Source organism: Rutidosis leptorrhynchoides, chromosome 11 (assembly GCF_046630445.1).
Source record: "Rutidosis leptorrhynchoides isolate AG116_Rl617_1_P2 chromosome 11, CSIRO_AGI_Rlap_v1, whole genome shotgun sequence".
Classification (NCBI taxonomy): domain Eukaryota; kingdom Viridiplantae; phylum Streptophyta; class Magnoliopsida; order Asterales; family Asteraceae; genus Rutidosis; species Rutidosis leptorrhynchoides.
In genome coordinates, this window is record NC_092343.1 from 99903656 (window position 1) to 99928244 (window position 24589).

The following is a 24589-nucleotide window of genomic DNA, read 5'->3' on the forward strand; positions in this document are numbered from 1 at the left end:
ATGGGAGTATTAAATGAACATAATAAAGCCATAGCAATCTTCCTAATGTTTTTATCTTTATTGATCCTTTGCGATTCGATAAATGGGTTCGTTAAAATCAAATTGAAGAAAATGAAGTCGAATGTTGTGTCGCACCAGGAGATAAGTACTCATTTGTTGAGTGATCTTCGTGAAAATGATCCAAATGGGTCTAATATCGTACAGTTAAAGAACTACAAAGACACTCAATACTATGGAGAGATCGGTATTGGTACCCCTCCTCAAACATTCACTGTAGTCTTTGATACTGGTAGCTCTAATCTTTGGGTGCCATCGACAAAGTGTTTGTTATCAGTGAGTTTGATTTATTCGTTTATGTAATTTTATGGATTTGTAACGTTTATAAACTTGATTGGATTGTTGTATGTAGATATCTTGCTACGTTCATTCAAAATACAGTTCAAGAAGGTCCACTACATACAAGAGAAATGGTTAGTCAACTACAATAGTACTTTTGGCACAATTTCATATATGTATTAAAGAAAACCCTAATATATGAACAAATGTATGAAAATATTTATCACAAAATTATCTAGAGGTGTACGTACTAAGCAATGATACCTCACAATTTGGTGTTATATTCAAATTTGACTAGCTTGTGGTACATTGCACATCTTGGAGTGTTGAGTAAAGGGTTGAAAATGGTTACACAATAGAATAATCATAAAAATTTAATTATGATACATACATGTGAGGAAAAATACTTGCTCTTTTTGGTAATTTGAAAAGCAGGGATCTTATCTCTTTTTCCATTTTCATTTTCTGTAAAAAAAAGTATAAGAAATTGTTTATTATGCATTGAACTAGATGTTTAATAATTTCAGGTAATGATATACACAAGAATTTCAATTTATTTACTTACCAACAAGCCAATCATTGTGGTCAATGAGTCATGATCCTTTGTATAAGTCAATGAGTCATGGTCAATCAAGTTTTAACTGTACTTAAATATTAAACATTCTGAAATATATACATATATATTTCATTTTGAAGCCTAACAAATCAACAAAAATAAGTTAGAACGTGTTTCTTATAAATCAAACATGAGTGTGAATTATATAATGAAAAACATTACATATTTCAAAAGGAATGTTGCTAGGTATGTACTTTTATTTTCTTCTTTTAATAGTTTTATTAGCACTTCAAAATTGTTTATATTTAAATATTTGAAGGTTAACTCCCTCATTTTACATTTGTTATTACATACAAGATCTCTATAATTAGATGCGTATATACTTTTCTCATAATTATATATTTATATATAAATTTGTATTCTTTTTTTTTTTTTTTTTTCGTGTCAACAACGGAACAACATGTAAAAGAAACCCATTTCAGCTGGTTGCATTTTATTTTAATACTCATTATATTATATTTATGTCACATGTGTGATCTTGATTATTTTAAATTGTAATGTATAGGAAAATTTGCGTCAATTGAGTATGGTAGTGGATCAATATATGGATATTTTAGCAATGACAGTGTTAACATTGGTGATTTGGTTATTAGCGACCAGGTGAATAATTTTGTGATATATGTATATGATACGGAATATATGATATACGATCCTTTAAGTTATGATTTTTTATTATAATGGAAGAAATCTGATATTTATGGATCAGGAGTTTATTGAGGCTACATATGAGCCTGGTGTGACATTTATGAATGGAAAGTTTGATGGTATACTTGGACTTGGTTTCAAGGAGATTTCTGTTGGGAATGCTACCCCAATATGGTACACATATATATCTTCATCTTTTTTCATAGTATCACTATTACTATGACATTTTACTTTTTTACTTTTTTGACAAAATTTCATGACTATCTATGTGATTTATGACCGATTTCATGTGGAATCTCTAAGCATTTTTTTACGTGCAGGGTCTACGTACTTTACACTCGTTTTGTAAGGAGTCCTTGTGATTTACGGATACAACTTAACAAGTGTAAAGTACAGGGACTCCGAACGTCACTCACAAGGATGTTAGGATTAAAAAGCATAAAACGATAATGTAAACATAAAGTACACATGGATTTAACGTGGTTATATCACAACTCCAAACACAAAGAAGAGTTTATTATACCGACGCAAATATTCTACTATAAATTCATACACATAATTACACGTTACATAGGGTTATATGTATAGTGCTAAACGAGTTAGAATCACAACGCAACAAGGACTCCTAATCGTGTTCAAATTCTGCCCACAAGGACTTTCTCGCGATCACGAGAAACTCATCCCGGTCGCGAGCCTTCCTCAGTCAGAGAATCCAATTTGCTTCGATCACATAACTCACATTTGTTCCTTGTTTAAACCGACTTCGAACTTCAATAATCTCCCACTCGAAAAGGAGACTTTAAACAACCACATACCGATCTTCAACCGAAAATCCATCTCAACTGTTAATTATGTTTATACAACCCACAACAACCCATATTAGCTGATTAATAACTCCTTTTGATACCGCTGGATGGGACACCCGAATCACACCGCACTTCCATCGCTATGCTACAATGGAAGGAAGTCTTTCCAAAACAAAAACACCGTTGAGCGATAATCCAATCTCTTAGTTACTAGCTTGAGCCATCTCGGTCGACCATCTTCTTAAACTAGATGATATCTTTTACACTTAAAGACCCTTTGAAGTATTTGAAACTTCAATTACATATGTATCAGGTAGCTACAAATCCTCACTCATCCCTCTAGATACATCCAACCCTGTCACTAACATGTCAACGATCACCCGTACATATTACCCCATATATCTATGATTTTCTTCCCATCAACCAGAAACCCCAAACAGGCGCCTTCGTAGATTCTTCATCAAGATACCAGTGAGAACGGAGTCACCACCTCGAAATCAACCACATTTTCTGAATTTTCGCTTTGGTACACTAACCTCCTTATACCTATGAATTTCACAATTCTCATTTCTCACCCAAGCATACGCTCCCACTGTACGAGTAAGAATTAAAACGCGGCTTTTCGAGAAGGAACTTTGGTTCGTAGCACAAGTCAGTCGCAAATTACTTTGTCATTGAAGAGTAAAACTAGTATTTGAAGCCCCTGTGTTATCTGGAATAATTGCACTAATCTTGAGAACATTGTAAAACAACGTAGCATAAACATCTCCACAACTCCACTTGTCGTCTAACTCTCACTAGCTCGTTAACTTCTGGGGGTTACCAAACTCACATCGAATTCCTTACACCCTCAACAATCTTAGAAAGCTCAAGTTCTGGGACTTACACGATGTGTCTCATTCATTACAATACCGCCCAAATCAGAGTTAAACCACCCTACAGAGCTTCCGTAACAAAACTATAGCATGTATCGCCTGAAGTTTTCGAGACAAAATCGTCTTGTCACTCCCGTCATCAAACTCGAAAAGTTCTCCCAAGTCTGCATACAAATAGAAAATTGATATCTAAAAATCCAACGTTCTGATCATTGCCAAATTTTTACCTCACGTAGATTTATATGTGTAGCACCTCCAGTCCAAATTCCAGGTCGATCCAACGGTAACGAACTGGCAATGGTTTTACTCTTACATCTACATAATCAAATTCTAAAGAATTTTCCTGAGTACCAGCAACTTCGTAAAAATCATATCTCATAATTTAATGTTCCGATCACAACCAAATTTTGACCGTATTTATATTTATATGTCTAAAAGTGACTGTATAATTATAAAGTAGATCTAACAGTTAACGGACCCGTTATAAATTTCCTACCATAGCTACGCCAAAACCTCCGAACTTAGAAAATCTCTCTCACAACAAAACCTATCGATTCGACCACCGACTCCGTTACCGCGGCGAACCACCACAATAGCCTATTTTAAATCGTATACCAATTTTAATAGACTATCTCATTAGTACATAGACATACCCGTGAGTTCGCCATCTCCTAACTAAGCCCTTTGATCTGAATACATGTTGCCCAAACCCTTCGTTCATTCACCATGCTTTCAATCCACCATCGTGCCCGATCTTCAAACTTTGAAGACTTGTTTTGATTTGTAGAACCTAACAAGACAAGTGATATTTACCAATCACTACCTCACAAACGCCAAACGAATAAATAAAGCATAAAAAGATAATGTAAACGTAAATGTCACAGGAGTTTAACGTTGTTATTTTCTAACTCCAAACAAGGAGAAAGGTTTACTACACGGGCGCAAACCAGAGATATTTTACTATAAATTTCTTGCACATAACTACAGGTTACATAGGCTTATATTTATAGTGCTAAATGAGTTAAAATCACAATGCATTAAGGACTCCTAATCGCGTTCAAATTCTGCTCGCCAGGTACTTTCTCGCGATCCTGAGAAACTCATCCCAGTCGCGAGCCTTACTTGGTCAGAGAATCCAATTTTCTTCGATCACATAACTCGCGATAGTTCCTTATTTAAACCAACTTTGCACTCCAATAAGGGATCCCTCACAAAACGAGTGTAAAGTATTGAGGCCTTGCATGTCAAAATAAAAGTTTGGGTACCCGCATGAAATCTAGGTGATGTGCGTAGTGGTGTATACGAAATAGTTATATTTTTACTACAAAATACTATTAAATATGATACAATTTTACACAAGTTATTTATTTATTTATAGAGTGGATATACCTAAACCTTGCTACAACACTTATAGGCAGTGTACCTAATCGTACAGTAGTGTAGTTTTTAGTAAGTCCGGTTCGTTCCACATGGAGCTAGCCAAGTTTAACGCTATATTTTTAAAACTATATTTGTATAAATATAAATATAAGTAGTATTATTATTATAAAAGGGGGGTTTTTACCGTTTAATGACCGGTTTGTCGATTTTAAAACTTAAGTCGCAGTTAAAACCTAATGTAAAATATTAAAAATAAATATAACATAATTTTAAGCGTAAAGTAAATAACGATAATGAAATTGCGATAAATAAAATGACGATAAATAAAATTGCGATAATTAAAAAGTACGATAATTAAAATGACAATAAATTAAAGTGCGATAATTAAAAGTGCAATTAAATATGAAATAAAGGAATTATGCTTATTTAAACTTCCGTAATCATGATGTTTGACGTGTTGATTTTAGTTTATTACCATGGGTTAATTGTCCTTTGTCCTTGTGTCACACCCCCAAAATAGGGCCTAGGGTATTTGTGACTAATTATATCAAATCACAGTTGTATATACGAGAACGACTCTATATGAGACGTTTTGAATAAAACATTTATTAATAAAACAGCGGAAGCATTAAAAGTTTTACATCAAATTTAAACTGAAATAATAATAATAGTCTTAATGCAAAGTAAATGTAATGAAATGAAGACTCCATGTAGCAGCATTCAATTCATCAGGTAGCAATCATGGCAATCATCTTATTCGTCACCTGAGACAAAACATGCTTAAAGTGTCAACCAAAAAGGTTGGTGAGTTCATTAGTTTATCAAAATCAATCATTTCCGTTATAATAATAGGCCACAAGATTTCAGTTTCATTAATATCCGTACACTAGCAAGTGTATAAAAGCATTCTATAAGTTGTAGGCACCAGGTAACAAGCCTTAACGTTCATGTTTTACCCTCTGAAAGTACACCGAATCAGGTGTGTTATATAAACCTCGAAGTACTAAAGCATCCCATAGTCAGGATAGGGTTGTCAGGCCCAATAGATCTATCTTTAGGATTCGCGCCTACCGTACATAGACAGGTAGTTTAATGTTACCAAGCTAAGGGTATATTTCTGGTTTAAACCCACATAGAATTAGTTTTAGTACTTGTGCCTATTTCGTAAAACATTTATAAAACAACGCATGTATTCTCAACCCAAAAATATATATAAAAAGGGAGTAATGAAACTCACATTAAATAGCAGTTGAAGTATTCCACGCAAGAAAGGAAAGTAAAGCAAGTAAGTGACTGAGATATCAATTAGAAGTAGTTCTTAAGAGAGAAATGAGAGATTAAGGTGTAAGTTTGAAATGAGAAATGTATGTGGTATTTATAGTTGAAAATGTTAGGTAAAAAAAAATTAAAATAAAATAAGTAAATCTTAAAAGTTAAAATAAGAAAAAGTAGTTTGTATTTTTATTAAAAGTAAAATCTTAAAAGTTAAAATGAGAAAAAGTAGTTTGTATTTTTATTAAAAGTAAAATCTTAAAAGTTAAAATAAGAAAAAGTATTTTGTATTTTTATTAAAAGTAAATCTTAAAAGTTAAAATAAGAAAAAGTAGTTTGTATTTTTATTAAAAGTAAAATCTTAAAAGTTAAAATAAGAAAAAGTAGTTTGTATTTTTATTAAAAGTAAAATCTTAAAAGTTAAAATAAGAAAAAGTAGTTTGTATTTTTATTAAAAGTAAATCTTAAAAGTTAAAATAAGAAAAAGTAGTTTGTATTTTTATTAAAAGTAAATCTTAAAAGTTAAAATAAGAAAAAGTAGTTTGTATTTTTATTAAAAGTAAATCTTAAAAGAAAAGTAGTTTGTATTTTTATTAAAAGTAAATCTTAAAAGAAAAAGTAGTTTGTATTTTTGTATTTATTTATTAAAAGTAGATATAGTTTTTATTTTTATTTTGTATAAAATTCTAAAAAAAAATTGTTTAATATATCTCTAAACATTTTATTTCTATATTTGTTTAATTATTAAATACGAATTTTATATAAAAATTATTATTATATTTAGTTTTTATAAAAATTAAAATTTATGATTATTAATTTATAGTTTTTATTAGTTTTATAAATGTTATAATATTATTTATTATTTAGTTAATTATATATTCTATTAACTAAATAACAAAAGTAATATAAATATTATATATATATTCATTGATGTAATTATGTTATATTATATATCATAATCTTATTTATAATATTTATAATTATATTATTTATTTTAAGCGTACGTTTATTCGGTCAACGTTAAATTTATTCGTATATAACAACTCTAGGTATTTTAGTAAAATCGGAAGTCGAAAAGTGAGGGTTGTTATAGTACCTACCCGTTAAAAGAAATTAGGGTAGAAAAAAACAGAGAGTAGTTCATGAAAATTATAGTCGTGAAGTTTGATAGAGATCATCATTGTTTACAACAAGAATATTGTAATGATGAATATAAGTTGAAAAAATAAAGTTTTATCACTACTGAATAATATGGATAAAACGATTTGATTATAGGAAGCGTATAAACGAAGCTATTGTAAAAGAGTGAATGAGAAATTAAATGTTCGCCTTAACTTTTGACGTAGTCACGATTGATTTCCGGAATTTAAGGGATTAAAGGAAATCTTCGTAATCCATAAGATTTGATTCTCCGGTAATTAAGGAATTTGAAATTTTCTTTGATTAAATGAGGTGAATTGCTTCAATTGCTGTGTTTGGAATTTTGCTATAAATTAGCTTCTTCCGTTTCATTATCTTCACCACTTCTATACTGTCTTCCTCAATTCATACTTCCAAAGATTGTGAGAATGCTCCATCCAGTTCTTATCCTGGATATTTTTCTGACTATCATTTCAGTCATTCTTCTTTTTCATTTACCACCAGAGGAATTTGTTTTCTTCTACTATTACCTTGGGGTTATAGTGTTTTTAATTCTCCCATGTCTTTACGTTGCAATACGTATTGATATACACGATTTATAATTTCGGTATCGTTATCGGGCTACATATTTTCCCTTATATGTCGGAGCTCTTTGCCTTTTTATTCTCCTCTCGACTCTAAGTAAAGCGAGTAATGGTCCAGAATTTGTAGGTATGAAGTTTCGAATGGACCTACTGTTCTAAGCGTAATATCACAATTTGATTTGGTAAATTACCAGAATTACTGAGGATAGAACTATCAAAAATATATTTTCTTGATATGTTCAGAGATTAAGTAGAATGTAAGAGTCGTGTAACATGGCAAATGATGATTATAAAGTCTATGAATCATCATCTTCCATTAAAAATTTAGCATGACTTACTGTAATATAATCACGTTGGCCTGACGTCATTATATTATACTAACTCATGCTTCAATTCTCAACACTACTTCAAATCATTCAAAATTTGAATTTAAATTTTACGGAATATAGAAACTTAAACAGTTTTCCTTTATGATGTAATAAAGATATTGCAAAGAGATAATTAATTGCGGACAAGAATCGTTATGAAGATATCTTTAGAAATATCGAGGATATTTATAACGAAAGATACGATGATATTTTAGAATTTCTAAAATCGATGGAAAATGAAGAAATTCTTCTGTAAGGATTTAGAATGCGTAAAAAGATCTTCTGTGATTTCCTTCAGAAATCGAATCATCTAGATTCTTTGGTTATAGGTTTAGTCCTTGGGATTTGTCCTTGGTCTCCTTCATGTTTTGCTCAATCCATCTTTCAATACCAGATTTTCTTTTGAGCTTTTCCAACACACAATTCTTTATTATCAAGCTTCTGATCATTAAGGCCATCTACAGCTTTTGCTGCTTCATCAGCATTCTCAAGGTTAACTGATCTGAATCATTGATTATCAATCCGATATGTTTTCAAGGATTTTGAAGAATGTACAATGTAATATATTAATGTGAATGTTAGATATTTCTTGGGTATTACCTACCCGTTAAAATATTTTCACAATCAACAGTTTGTACAAAAGAATTTTTAAATACAATCTTTATGAAAATATACATACATATATATTTTCTTCAGATGTAATTATGGATTTAATAAGTTAATATAATATTAAACTCATTTGATTTATGGTTGAAACGAGAATAAATAATCTCCAAAACTTTAGAGATTACATAATCGTCGCGGAATATTTCTTTAATGAAGTTATGAATCAATACTTCATCGTTCATTGTTATTAATATACCTCAGTATATGATGTTGATGCTCGTGGATTTCTTGTGAAATTCATAAGGCACAAATGATGTTTTCGAGAAATTTTCGAGTACATCGAAAATAGGAGTGTAAAATCACACATGCATTTGAATAATATACTTAGTTTATTATGAAATGGAGTTTATTGTACTGAAGCAGTGATTAATGATTGTTAAGTCATTAACTAAGGATGTACATCATAGCGTATTAGTGATATGAATTAACCAAGTAGTACATACTAGTTAAGATTCACACGTAATAGTTTAGTACGAAAAGATTTATTATTGTTCCAAACCATATATATATAAAGTATACATATATAATTCTTCAGGAAGAATGAGTCAATACATCTTAACTCATTATTACTAATATTCCTTAGTATCTATGGGCGTATGATGTCGATGTTTGAGGTACCGATTATGATGTTGAGACGTGGGATGCTGATGTTGTTGTTGGTGAAGCTGATGCTGTTGGTGGTGATGCTGATAGTACTGGTGGTGCTGGTGCTGCTGTTGGTGCTGCTTGTGGTACTTGGTTAGTAAATGTGAGCCTAGCTACCAAATCGAGCACTATTTCCTCCAGGGTTTCTACTTTACGCTCGAGTCTATGGATTTGTTCTACCCATTCCTCTGTAAGGTTTGTCAATTCTTGATATTTAGTTCAAAGTCTTCTAACTTTTTCTAATAACCCTTTCTGGTTAGAATTCGGGAGTAGAGGACGAATATTGTCGTTGGTTACATCGAGTCGACCTTCGAGGCGGAAAATCCTTGCGAAAAGAGTGAAAACGGTATTGCGAACAGGTTCGCCGGTAAGTGGATCGAGTACTCCGACGTTTGGTGGTAAGTTTGGCTCGTGATAAGGAGTACCTTCTTCATTTCTCCATAGAGTGAGTATTTCGCGTACCCATATATATATATATATATATATATATATATATATATATATATATATATATATATATATATATATATATATATATATATATATATATATATATATATAATTGATCGGTGGGTGTGCTCCTGTCACGCTATCTTTGGAGCTAGAAGAACTTGAGGAATCAGGTGAGAAATCCATATTATGTGTTTGGAATAGGGTTTGATATGAAATGGGTGTTGAATATTGAATGATATATTCATCTCCTTGAATACGTATATATAGCAGAAAGATTTCCGTAATTTACGGAGGAAATTTAGGAAAAGTGTTAGACAAGGTCTATTGGGAATAGATATGCTAAGATATGATTTGTCTATACTCCAATAATGGCAGTATGACGTGTCGAGATTATAAAATGATAAGTATGTAATATAATAATCTTTCGATTAAAGACTTTCAATTCGTATACTGTGATAACCCAATGACATTTCCTGGTTCGCAAACCGATGCATAAAGGCATAAGGCATATAGGTACGTGATATAACAGGGAGTTATATACGTTTGAGTATGAATTATAGGAGTTTCAAAAATCTTGGATAATATTTCATGTAATACATATGTAATACACAAAACCAGGATAGATGACTAAGTGAGTTGTTCTTAATAAGTTCACCACTTATTAAGTGCGTAAGTGACTAAGTGTTGTATGATCACTATAGTCAGGTTTGATATTGTGCACCATACCCAAACATCTATGCCACCGCCGAGTCACTTGAATGATCAATTGTTACCGGTTGGCCCAGGAATTCTCGACCAAAATCTAAGTTTGGCATTCGAAATCCACAAGCGTCCCATAGTGGTACCAAGGATCACCCTAGGCCTTAAGTAGCGTTGACGTTCGAGTAATTTCACATTATCGTGTATGTTATAATCTTAAGATTTAAGTATAGTTTCTAAGGTATAGTGTAACATTTATCAATTAAAGGCAACAATTAAAGGCACTATGGTCAAGGAAAGTTGTAGTCCTACATTGCTAAGGTACCTAATTGTATAAGGCACACATAAAATGCAATCCTGGTTCTCTACAACAACCTGCTCTGATACCAATCTGTCACACCCCCAAAATAGGGCCTAGGGTATTTGTGACTAATTATATCAAATCACAGTTGTATATACGAGAACGACTCTATATGAGACGTTTTGAATAAAACATTTATTAATAAAACAGCGGAAGCATTAAAAGTTTTACATCAAATTTAAACTGAAATAATAATAATAGTCTTAATGCAAAGTAAATGTAATGAAATGAAGACTCCATGTAGCAGCATTCAATTCATCAGGTAGCAATCATGGCAATCATCTTATTCGTCACCTGAGACAAAACATGCTTAAAGTGTCAACCAAAAAGGTTGGTGAGTTCATTAGTTTATCAAAATCAATCATTTCCGTTATAATAATAGGCCACAAGATTTCAGTTTCATTAATATCCGTACACTAGCAAGTGTATAAAAGCATTCTATAAGTTGTAGGCACCCGGTAACAAGCCTTAACGTTCATGTTTTACCCTCTGAAAGTACACCGAATCAGGTGTGTTATATAAACCTCGAAGTACTAAAGCATCCCATAGTCAGGATAGGGTTGTCAGGCCCAATAGATCTATCTTTAGGATTCGCGCCTACCGTACATAGACAGGTAGTTTAATGTTACCAAGCTAAGGGTATATTTCTGGTTTAAACCCACATAGAATTAGTTTTAGTACTTGTGCCTATTTCGTAAAACATTTATAAAACAACGCATGTATTCTCAGCCCAAAAATATATATAAAAAGGAAGTAATGAAACTCACCTTAAATAGCAGCTGAAGTATTCCACGCAAGAAAGGAAAGTAAAGCAAGTAAGTGACTGAGATATCAACTAGAAGTAGTTCTTAAGAGAGAAATGAGAGATTAAGGTGTAAGTTTGAAATGAGAAATGTATGTGGTATTTATAGTTGAAAATGTTAGGTAAAAAAAAATTAAAATAAAATAAGTAAATCTTAAAAGTTAAAATAAGAAAAAGTAGTTTGTATTTTTATTAAAAGTAAAATCTTAAAAGTTAAAATAAGAAAAAGTAGTTTGTATTTTTATTAAAAGTAAAATCTTAAAAGTTAAAATAAGAAAAAGTATTTTGTATTTTTATTAAAAGTAAATCTTAAAAGTTAAAATAAGAAAAAGTAGTTTGTATTTTTATTAAAAGTAAAATCTTAAAAGTTAAAATAAGAAAAAGTAGTTTGTATTTTTATTAAAAGTAAAATCTTAAAAGTTAAAATAAGAAAAAGTAGTTTGTATTTTTATTAAAAGTAAATCTTAAAAGTTAAAATAAGAAAAAGTAGTTTGTATTTTTATTAAAAGTAAATCTTAAAAGTTAAAATAAGAAAAAGTAGTTTGTATTTTTATTAAAAGTAAATCTTAAAAGAAAAGTAGTTTGTATTTTTATTAAAAGTAAATCTTAAAAGAAAAAGTAGTTTGTATTTTTGTATTTATTTATTAAAAGTAGATATAGTTTTTATTTTTATTTTGTATAAAATTCTAAAAAAAAAATTGTTTAAAATATCTCTAAACATTTTATTTCTATATTTGTTTAATTATTAAATACGAATTTTATATAAAAATTATTATTATATTTAGTTTTTATAAAAATTAAAATTTATGATTATAAATTTATAGTTTTTATTAGTTTTATAAATGTTATAATATTATTTATTATTTAGTTAATTATATATTCTATTAACTAAATAACAAAAGTAATATAAATATTATATATATATTCATTGATGTAATTATATTATATTATATATCATAATCTTATTTATAATATTTATAATTATATTATTTATTTTAAGCGTACGTTTATTCGGTCAACGTTAAATTTATTCGTATATAACAACTCTAGGTATTTTAGTAAAATCGGAAGTCAAAAAGTGAGGGTTGTTATACCTGGATTATTCAATATGTCCGTCTGGTTTTTGTCCATAACAGTCCATCAGTCATAAATATAAAGTGCGAGTGTCCTCGCCAAATTATCCTTATATCCGAAGTCAAATATTCCAACTAATTGGGGACTTAAACTATAATTACACCAATTTTCCTTGTATATAATTCACCCCTGTTTTAATAAGTCCATTGACTATTAATCCATTCCCGTGTCTGGTTAAATGAACGATTATTAGTACTTATAAATATCCCGGTCATCGTGTCCGATCGAGTGTATATGGTTATTTATAGGTACGTGCAATTGTAAATCTTTATATTAAATTAACAAACTATCATTTAATTAAACAAATATAAAGCCCATTAATATCCCATAGTCTAATTTTCACAAGTGTCGTTCTTTTGTCCAAACCCCAATTATGGTACAAAGCCCAATTACCCAATTTTAATATTTAGTCCAACATCATGATTACTTCGGCATTAAATAAGCATAATAATAACTTAGCTACGAGACATTAATTTAAAAAGGTTGAACATAACTTACAATGATTAATAATAGCGTAGCGTTACACAGACAGAATTTCGACTTACACACTTACAACATTCGCTAACATACCCTTATTATTATTAAAAGTAAAATTAAAATTAAAATTAAAATTATAATTATAATATATATATATATATATATATATATATATATATATATATATATATATATATATATATATATTACGTTGAGAGATAGAGAAGAGAAAAGGATGTCTTTCATTCGACTGAAACTGCGCCTTTTATAGGAATGTGGCTAGAAAAAGTAGGCCATGCGATCGCATGGGAATTAGGCCTCCAGGCCATGCGATCGCATGGAGCAGGAATCCAGCTCACATACTTTGTTTTCTTGTTTGCCGACGGTTTTAATATATAATATAATATATATATAATTTTTAAGAATTAATTATATATTATATTATATTCATGTGCATAGTTGACTTGTAATTTTTAGTCCGTTGCGTCGCGCGTTGAGAGTTGACTCTGGTCCAGGTTCCGGATTTTCGAACGTCCTTTCGTACTATTTAATATCTTGTACTTTGCATTTTACGGCTCGTACTCTTGTAATTTTTAGACGTTTCTTATCAATAATTTGAACCACTTTGATTGTACTTTGTACTTTTGAGCTTTTTGGTCGTTTGCGTCTTCAATTCGTCGAATCTGTCTTTTGTCTTCACCTTTTATTATTTAAACGAATATCACTTGTAAATAGAACAATTGCAACTAAAAGCTTGTCTTTCTTAAGGGATAATGCTATGAAATATATGTTCCTTTTTGGCATTATCAAATATTCCCACACTTGAGCGTTGCTTGTCCTCAAGCAATATAGTCTTGAAATAAAAATACTAGAATTCACTTCTTTATTCTTCACACTTTGTACATCAGTGATTTTGATTTGGCGGTATAAACAATGATAGTAACGATGTGGTTTACAGTCCCACATGACTATGAAAATTTAGATCCTTTAGGAAATTGGATCTTTATGAAAACATTTGATCTTTTTGAAAATTCAATCTAGCTTTTACCCTAGATAAGTTTTCCGGAATAACCTTCACCGGTGTTTGCAAATTGTTTTTGTGGGTTTTGTGGGTTTTGTGGGTTTCAGATTTGAAAATTTTAGCTCAAAACTTGCGGTTTTGTGTCTCCCACTTGCTAACCTTGTATTGGGAAAGCAACACATCCAGTATACTTGCTCCGTATATTACCTTTCGGTAAACTACCGTCCGGTTGTAAAGGAAAGCATTGAACAAGCACTTGTTAAGGTAATGTCCTGTGACATGCTTTTAATTATGGTCTATAACGTGTCGGATGCAATTACTATCCTTGGTAGGAGCAATAGTAACGATCACCCTATAGTTTTTCGGTCTGGCACAAGGTCCTGTCTTTGACCATGCTATGCAACCACCGTTCTTACGGTTGACACCCGATTTGGTTCAGGTGACCTAATGAATTCCAGGTGAATTCCTAGGATTTTACGTTCAATGGTAATGAACGCATTGAAAATGGGTTTTCAGAAAACAAATCGGTTTGTAATTTTGATCAAAATATTTTCTCGTTCAAGCTCGAGTTTAGATATCATCGAATTCCATGAGTTTGTAAATCTCAATCTTTAAGGTCAATCTCAAGGATTGAGTAATATTAGTCTTAAAAGCTGATTTTTGATCTTTAAGGAGATTATCCTTTCTGGGGATCTGATTCATTAGTCTTATAAGCTAATTTTCACGGTGCCCCCCATTGTACGAGACAGATCCTCTCATGGTTAGGATAAGTCTGACCACTTGGCGACCCTGTTTGATGTTGAGGTCCGTGGATTTCCAGCTGATTTTAGAGAAAACTTTTCAAGGTTTTTCGTAGACTCTACAACTGGTCTGGACGACAACTTCCTGACCTAAATCAAGAAGCGCGTTTCTTTTTATTTCGGAAGACTTTACTTCCTTTTAAATTTCATTTATATTACAATAAACTGGGTAAAACTGATTAAAATTGTCCAAAACAAAAGTATCTTCAATTATTTGTACAAAAATATGTGACATATGTTCTAAATAACTTGGTAAATTTTTCCCACACTTGGCTTTGATTTTCCTTTCTTTGCCTTTTTATTGTCCTCTATTCCATTTTAAATGAATTCTAACATTTTGGGTTGTTTCTCAATTTATGTCCTTTCCGAGGTAACAATAATTTCGGTATTAACACCTAGTTTTATCGTTCATAAATTTGTATAAACATGATTTTGAGTTCATTTAATTGAAAATTTTGAAAATTTTTACTAGAATTGGTAGTCAGTATATAAGACTAGGGATGTTCTTTATTATCAGAGAGCACTAGATTCTAATACAACTACTGTGTTACTAGTATTTTTTTAATGGTAACCAAGTGTTTAAGTTAAAAATTTTAAAAATCCGAAAGAATTTAACCCCTTCCCACACTTAAGATCTTGCAATGCCCTCATTTGCAAGAAATCAGTAACAATTTAAATTATTGAGGGTGATTAGCGTAGAAAACTGATTAAATTTTATCAAAGTTTCCAAACATATTGGCGTTTGTTTGTTGAATGATAAATGGTGCACATCATTTGTTCATTCCGTCTTGTTGTTACATCACATTTGTTTTTCGTTTTGTCATCAAAATTAGTAGCTTTTGCTGAACTTAATGCCAGTCTTTGAAAATGTGTTGTTTTACCCTGTTGTGTACATAAGATAAACTACAAACATACATATTATTATTATTATTATTATTATTATTATTATTATTATTATTATTATTATTATTATTATTATTATTCTTTTATAAAATCTTTATTTATTAAAACAATTTAAATGAATAATTTTTTAAAATTTTGTTTCCTTTTACTTTAGGTAGTTTCGGTATGTTTACCTAGTCCGTCTCTCGACAAAATTTAAATTTTGTCGTTTTTAAAGCGATTGTTTTAAAAGCAAAGGTTTTTGATTTTTTTTAAATGTTTTTGGCATACCTTAAATCAAATAAGATTAAAAATAATGATAATAAAATTTCTCGTCCCGCCCTCGGGTAAAGCAATTTCGGTTCAACGACCTAGTCTTCAACTCACGACGAATTTTAAATATCAAATTTTTAACTTAATGAAATAAAGTAAATTTTTGTTTTTAAATTCACACAAAACTTAAATTTAAAATGCATAAAATTAAAAATTCATATAAATATAATTAATATTTTTATACATTAATTTTACAAACTTATATTAAAAATATTAATTTTTAAAATATTTAAAAACTTAAATATATTGATTTTAAAAATTTACATTAATAATTTAATATTTATATATTAATTTTAAAAACAAGGTAAAAATTAAAATTAAAAATCTTTTTGGTCTTTTATCCCACTTTAATCAATCAAATATTATCAAAAATATACGCCCCTCTTTTCGGTAAAGTAATTTCGGTTCCATTACCTAGTTTTACTCCTGACGAATTTCTGAAATATTTTGGATTGATTGATTAAAGATATTTATACCTTAAGAATAAACGGTAAATTTCGCAGTGATGTAATAAATTTTTGTATGATATCAATAATTTCGGTTACGCATACCTAATTTTATTGAATACCAATTTAATACTTTTTAGCGAATGATTCAGCGTTTATTATCAAAAGGGTAAAAGTAATAAATAAAAAATAAAAACTGTACATACTTACCTGTGAGAAAGAATTCTCAGAGACATGCTTTAGCCGACTCATAGGAGAGTCGTGTGATTTGATTTTCCATAGCTACATAAGCGTAACCTCGATTCTTCAATATCTTTTCTTCTAAACATATGAACGGTCCTTCTCTGCATAGAGTAACAAATTGGGTATTTGAATATGTTTGATTATTTGAACATTTACATTCATGTGACCATTTTCCGCATTTATAACATCTTTCAAGGTGTCGTGCTCTTCTTTTTGTTGCGAATTTTGATTTTCCTTTCCAAAATGTATCTTATGATGATCTTTTCTGAGTTCTTTTCTTACTCCGTCCATTTTGCCTCTTATGAATGATACCAGTTCACTCGGAAGGGTGTCATTATTACGTTTAGTAATCATAGCGTGTAGCATTAGACCATGGTTCAGATCAAAGGAATTCTTCATCTCGTAAAACCTAAAAAAAATAAAAATTCAGAATGGAGGGAGAAGACTAATTCTTTAGGGTCTGCTAGGGAAAGACCATTTGGATTCCATTCTCGGAGACTACACGAAAACAGAATATCTAACTCTAACATAAATATATATTACCCTAAAAATATTCGAACCTTCCCACACTTAGTTAGCTGTGGTGTCGAAATTGTGATTAACTTCATCTTCAACTTCCATCGGACTATCTATGTAATGTTTAACTCTGTGACCATTAACTTTAAATTCAACTCCATTTGAATTTATTAATTCTACTGTTCCATATGGAAAAACTCTTGACTATGAATGGTCCAGACCATCTTGATTTCAATTTTACAGGAAATAGCTTGAATCGTGAATTGAAAAGAAGAACTTTGTCTCCTTCTTTAAATTCTTTTGAACTTCTGATTCTTTTATCATGCCATTTCTTCGTTCTTTCTTTATAGATTAACGAATTTTCGTATGCTTCATGTCTTAATTCTTCTAATTCGTTTAATTGACTTAACCGTAGAAGTCCAGCTTCATGTAAATCAAGATTACATGTCTTCAAAGCCCAAAATGCTTTGTGTTCAATTTCTACTGGAAGGTGACATGCTTTTCCGTAAACGAGTTTAAAAGGTGTGGTTCCAATTGGAGTTTTATAGGCTGTTCTAAAAGCCCAGAGTGCATCCTCCAATTTCATGGACCATTCCTTCGGATTTGATCCCACGGTTTTCTCTAGAATACGTTTTAAAGCTCGGTTGGTATTTTCAACTTGTCCACTTATTTGTGGATGATACGCGGTTGAGATTTTATGAGTTACTCCATATCTTTTGAGAACTTTCTCAAGTTGATTATTACAAAAATGAGTACCCCGATCACTTATTAAAGCTTTCGGTGTTCCAAACCTAGCAAAAAGACCTTTTGAGAAGTTGACTACAACTCGTGCATCGTTAGTTGGGAGAGCTTGTGCTTCCGCCCATTTAGATACATAATCAATGGCAACGAGAATGTAGAGATTATTATGAGATTTTGAAAATGGACCCATAAAGTCAATACCCCAAATGTCAAATACTTCACATACTTGAATGACATTTTGTGACATTTCATCACGTTGACTTATTTTTCCGGCCCTTTGACAAGCATCACAGGATTTGCAAAGAAGGTGTGCGTCTTTGAAAATTGTAGGCCAATAGAATCCAGCATCGTAAACTTTTCTTGCTGTGAGTTGAGGCCCATAATGCCCTCCTGTTGGTCCTGTGTGACAATGGTTTAAGATTTTAATAGCTTCATCCCTGAATACACCTCGGCGTATTATTCCATCGGGACAACTTTTAAACAAATGTGGATCTTCCCAGAAATAGTGTTTTATATCACTAAAGAATTTCTTTCATTTTTGGTACGACAACCCTTTTTCAAGGAATCCACATACTAAGTAGTTTTCATAGTCTGCAATCCATGAAATTTCATTATAATCTATCTTCAATAGATATTCATCAGGAAAGTTATCTTGTACGGCCGATTCATTCAGAACTTCTAATTCAGGATTTTCAAGACGAGAAAGATGATCAGCGGCGAGATTTTCTGCTCCCTTTTTATCTCGGATTTCAATATCGAACTCTTGTAAGAGTAAGATCCAACGGATTAATCGTGGTTTAGCATCTTGTTTCGAAAATAGGTATCTAAGAGCAGAATGGTCGGTATAGACCACCGTTTTAGCTAGAACGAGATATGAACGAAATTTGTCAAAAGCAAAGAGTTCTTTTTCAGTAGTTGTGTAATTTGTTTGTGCTCCTTGTAATGTCTTACTAGCATAATATATAGGTTGAAATCGTTTTTCAATCTTTTGTCCTAAAATGGCTCCCATTGCAAAATCACTTGCATCTCACATGAGTTCAAATGGTAGATTCCAATTTGGAGTTATCATGATCGGCGCATTAGTGAGTTTTTCTTTAAGAATTTTAAAGGATTTGATGCATTCATCTGAAAAGATGAATGGAGCATCCTTTTCTAGGAGTTTATTCATAGGAGTGGCAATTTTAGAAAAATCTTTTATGAAACGTCGGTAAAAACCGGCATGCCCTAGAAAACTCCTAACTCCTCTAACATTGGTGGGATGTGGAAGTTTAGCAATTACATCTACTTTAGCTCTATCCACTTCAATTCCTTCCTTTGAAATTTTATGACCAAGAACGATGCCTTCTTTAACCATGAAATGGCATTTCTCCCAATTCAGTACTAGATTTGATTGTTCGCATCTAATAAGCATTCGTTCAAGATTGACTAGACATGATTCAAATGTATCACCGAAGACTGAAAAGTCATCCATGAAAACTTCCATGCATTCTTCTATCATGTCGTGAAAAATCGCCATCATGCACCTTTGAAAGGTTGCAGGGGCGTTGCAAAGTCCAAATGGCATGCGTTTGTAAGCAAAAGTACCATAAGGGCACGTGAATGTGGTTTTCTCTTGGTCCTCGGGTGCTATTGGAATTTGAAAATATCCGGAGAAACCATCAAGAAAACAATAGTAACTATTTCCGGCTAATCTTTCCAACATTTGATCAACGAAAGGTAAGGGAAAGTGATCTTTTTTGGTGGCGTCATTTAATTTTCTATAATCAATACAAACACGCCATCCTGTTACAGTCCTAGTAGGAATAAGCTCATTTTTTCATTTGTGATGACAGTCATGCCACCCTTCTTAGGTACGCATTGAACTGGGCTTACCATGGGTTAATTGTCCTTTATCCTGGATTATTCAATATGTCCGTCTGGTTTTTATCCATAACAGTCCATCAGTCATAAATATAAAGTGCGAGTGTCCTCGTCAAATTATCCTTATATCCGAAGTCAAATATTCCAACTAATTGGGGACTTAAACTATAATTACACCAATTTTTCTTGTATATAATTCACCCCTGTTTTAATAAGTCCATTGACTATTAATCCATTCCCGTGTCCGGTTAAATGAACGATTATTAGTACTTATAAATATCCCGCCCATCGTGTCCGATCGAGTGTATATGGTTATTTATAGGTACGTCCAATTGCAAATCTTTATATTAAATTAACAAACTATCATTTAATTAAACAAATATAAAGCCCATTAATAGCCCATAGTCTAATTTCCACAAGTGTCGTTCTTTTGTCCAAACCCCAATTATGGTACAAAGCCCAATTACCCAATTTTAATATTTAGCCCAACATCATGATTACTTCGGCATTAAATAAGCATAATAATAACTTAGCTACGAGACATTAATTTAAAAAGGTTGAACATAACTTACAATGATTAATAATAGCGTAGCGATACACGGACAGAGTTTCGACTTACACACTTACAACATTCGCTAACATACCCTTATTATTATTAAAATTAAAATTAAAATTAAAATTAATATATATATATATATATATATATATATATATATATATATATATATATATATATATATATATATATATATATATATATATATATATAACGTTGAGAGATAGAGAAGAGAAAAAGATGTCTTACATTCGACTGAAACTGCGCCTTTTATAGGAATGTGGCCAGAAAAAGTAGGTCATGCGATCGCATGGGAATTAGGCCTCCAGGCCATGCGATCGCATGGAGCAGGAATCCAGCTCACATACTTTGTTTTCTTGTTTGCCGACGGTTTTAATATATAATATAATATATATATATAATTTTTAAGAATTAATTATATATTATATTATATTCATGTGCATAGTTGACTTGTAATTTTTAGTCCGTTGCGTCGCGCGTTGAGAGTTGACTCTGGTCCCGGTTCCGGATTTTCGAACGTCTTTTCGTACTATTTAATATCTTGTACTTTGCGTTTTGCGGCTCGTACTCTTGTAATTTTTAGACGTTTCTTATCAATAATTTGAACCACTTTGATTGTACTTTGTACTTTTGAGCTTTTTGGTCGTTTGCGCCTTCAATTCGTCGAATCTGTCTTTTGTCTTCACCTTTTATTATTTAAACGAATATCACTTGTAAATAGAACAATTGCAACTAAAAGCTTGTCTTTCTTGAGGGATAATGCTATGAAATATATGTTCGTTTTTAGCATTATCCTTGGGGTAAACCAGTAACTTTTCCTTTGTTTTTTTAAGGCAAGGCCCGAATTGTTTTTGCACACATTTTTTGAGACTGGTTATTATAGCTTCAGTGATATAATCAGGAGACTAGGTACTCAGATAAACATTTTGATAATGCATTGTGCTAAGCTTCATATGTAATTATCTCGTAATAATCAAGTACTTTAATACAGGGACAATATGGTTCAACAAGGTCTAGTTAAGGATCCGTTGTTCTCAATTTGGTTGAACCCTGGTGCTAACCAAGAAGTAGGTGGTGAAATCGTTTTTGGTGGTGTTGACCCTAACCATTACAATGGTGATCATACTTTTGTTCCGATCACTCAAAAAGGTTATTGGCAGGTTTGTTAATCTGCTCTGAAGCACTTATTTTTATCGAGTACTGATAGTTAATTCATGTGTGACCTCTTGATGTTTTACTCTTTCGTAGTTCGTTTTGGAAGATGTACTTATCGATGGCCAATCAAGTGGTAAGTTACTATTCACACCTATATAATAATTTCGGTCTAATTGCATCAAGATACCAGTAGTGTTCATCGGGCGGGCTTTGAGTTTTCTCATTTTATTCAGTTCGGTTGGTTGGGTTTTTGAAAATTTTTGGAAGTAAAACTAAATACCGAATTAAAATCCGAATAATTCAAACTGAAGCCGAAAACCCAAATACAAATTGAATTTGAATTTGGTTCGGTTTTCATTAAAATCGAAAAACCAGAATAATTATATTTTAATCAAAATAATCATAAAAGTTTTTTTTGAACAGCGATTGGGATCCGAGGGGACTAAACCACCCGTTGCTATCATCTCCCGTTTCGACTATGCCGATGCAGCGATAATAACCCCGACCCCATCGCTGCCCGAGAGGAAACCTTGAAACCGATCCAAGGGCACGACCAAGTAAAACCCCCTCCCCTTTACCTCCTCAAACGATATGGGAAATGTGCCATGGGTGGATACTTCATGGCAGGGATGAAATTGTATTTTTAATATGTAGCCAGCGGGGGTCGAACTCCTGACCTCCCCTAAAGAAGGCAGGCCACCAACCGCTGGACCATATCTTGATTTCGAGTTCGACTTTTAGCTTGAAATTGGTTTGTGGTCTATATATTAAAAATTTGATATATTATTAGTTGAATTTAGTTTAACCCAAGTCAAAAGAGTAATACCGAGAATCGAATCAATTTGTTAACTGAACCGAACTGAAGCAAATCGTAAATCGAATTCAAATTCGGTTTGAATATTATTATTATTATTATTTTATTTTATTTTATTTTTTTTTTTTTTTTTTGTGTGTGTTTTCATTCTGTTCGGTTTTCAGATGACACCTTTTGAAACCGAATATTAAACACCCCTACAAAACACTATCTACTTTACCTTTACATACTTTCATTGCTTAATGTGAGATAATTACATTTCATTGCAAGTATGCTACATACAATGGGAAACATGAAGTTTTCTAATGTTGCTTATATGAGGATAATCAAATCAAAAAGCCATACAATTTTTATCAAATTTATTTTATTTGATACACAATTGAAAGATGTGTCTTTACAGGATATTGTCAAAATGGATGTTCTGCTATTGCAGACTCGGGAACTTCTTTGATAACAGGCCCATCGGTATGCTTAAATCGAACTTACATTTATCTTGATTTCGTATTAGCGTAATGATCATTAATCAAGATGAACGCGTTTAGTTACAAAATGTTTACATTCAGGCTGTGATTACTGAGATCAATAAAGCTATCGGAGCTAAGAGCTTTGCGAGTCAGCAACTAAAGTCTAAAGGGGTATAGTATAAACTTGACTAACTTTTTAATAAAATTTGTAACTCGAACGATGAACTGAAAACTAATAAGTTTACAAAACTGATAGGACTCTGATCATTCTGTTGGCGCAATGGGCGACTTTGGTGAACCTTGTGCTAATTTTTCGTCTATGCCTACTATTTCGTTTAAAATTGGTGGCAAAGATTTCGTACTTTCGCCAAAAGAGGTATGTACAAGTTGTGCTAATGTAAGTTTGTTGGAAATTGAAACTTTTTTTCAATGATTGTTTACTTTTTGTTGGATGGTATTTGTAGTATGTTGTTAAATATGGCGAAGATGATAGTGGTAGTAACTGTATTAGTGGCTTCATGCCTTTGGACTTCCCTTCTCCGCAAGGCCCTCTATGGTACGTATGTTCATATGTTCGTAGTATTTTAGGACCACTTAATTAGCCCAACAACAAGTCGAACATATAAGCCCACTTAGGATCACTCTAAAATCAGTTGGTTATAGAGTGAGTAGATCATGACCATATGATATGCATACAGTCATTTATTATTCATATTCCCATATGGGACATGGGTTTGCACCTGACAATCATTCCCCTCAAAACCAAGTCCTTTGGGTCTCCCAACCTTATTGAGTATTGCCACAAACTCGGAACTCAATCCGAATCAAGTTGGGGTACGTCAAGGAGACTTTCACTACAAGACTCCAAAACCGACTCGTCGCTCAATAAGGTCACATACAACTTTAACCGCCGTGTTTTTACCTTTACATGTGCGCTTGGCAAAGACATAAGAAAATAAAGAGTGAAATTTAATAAGTTTTAGTTTACTTTTTGTATTTAATGATTAAAAATAATATTATGTACAATTTTATACTATCTTTGATTCTTTGTAACATTTTGTGTAACTAAAAGCACACACTTTCCTAATTTTAATATTGATAATAAAAATAAATAGTAAAATACATAATGAATTGGAAATGAATGACTAGAATGATCATACTCTCTTTCTGGCTTTGTCAATGTTTATGCCTTAATGGTATTGTGTGAAGTAACATGTGTGGTCATGTTTTAGGATCTTGGGAGACGTTTTTATGGGGAGTTACCACACTGTGTTCGATTATGGAAATCTGCAAGTTGGATTCGCTAAGGCAGCGCAACATAAACCAGACGTATTAGTTAACTAGAATTCGCTGGTTCGATATCTTGTTTTCGTTATTAAGCTCAAAAAGGTCATGTAAATGCGTATTTGTTTGTGGGTATAATCTTGTATGAATCATCATTTTGGTCAATAAAAAGAACTCACTTATGTTTCACCATT

The 24589-nt window shown here is 31.6% G+C and overlaps 1 protein-coding gene across 1 annotated transcript; it reads left to right on the plus strand.

The window, feature by feature from the left end:
- LOC139874818 (cardosin-F-like) lies at nucleotides 1-24455 on the plus strand. Its single transcript, XM_071862211.1, has 11 exons — nucleotides 1-333; nucleotides 410-470; nucleotides 1458-1552; nucleotides 1659-1771; nucleotides 21670-21838; nucleotides 21927-21966; nucleotides 23048-23112; nucleotides 23211-23282; nucleotides 23368-23487; nucleotides 23576-23667; nucleotides 24344-24455. The coding sequence occupies exons 1-11, from the start codon at nucleotides 1-3 to the stop codon at nucleotides 24453-24455; spliced, it is 1272 nt and encodes a 423-aa protein (XP_071718312.1).
- Nucleotides 24456-24589: the final 134 nt, after the last annotated feature.

Excerpts from the sequence above, each read along its gene's own strand:
- LOC139874818 (XM_071862211.1), top strand. The coding sequence starts at position 1 with ATGGGAGTATTAAATGAACATAATAAAGCCATAGCAATCTTCCTAATG. Across the intron at positions 334-409 it reads CGACAAAGTGTTTGTTATCA|ATATCTTGCTACGTTCATTC; the intron begins GTGAGTTTGATT and ends TGTTGTATGTAG. Across the intron at positions 23,113-23,210 it reads CTTTGATAACAGGCCCATCG|GCTGTGATTACTGAGATCAA; the intron begins GTATGCTTAAAT and ends GTTTACATTCAG.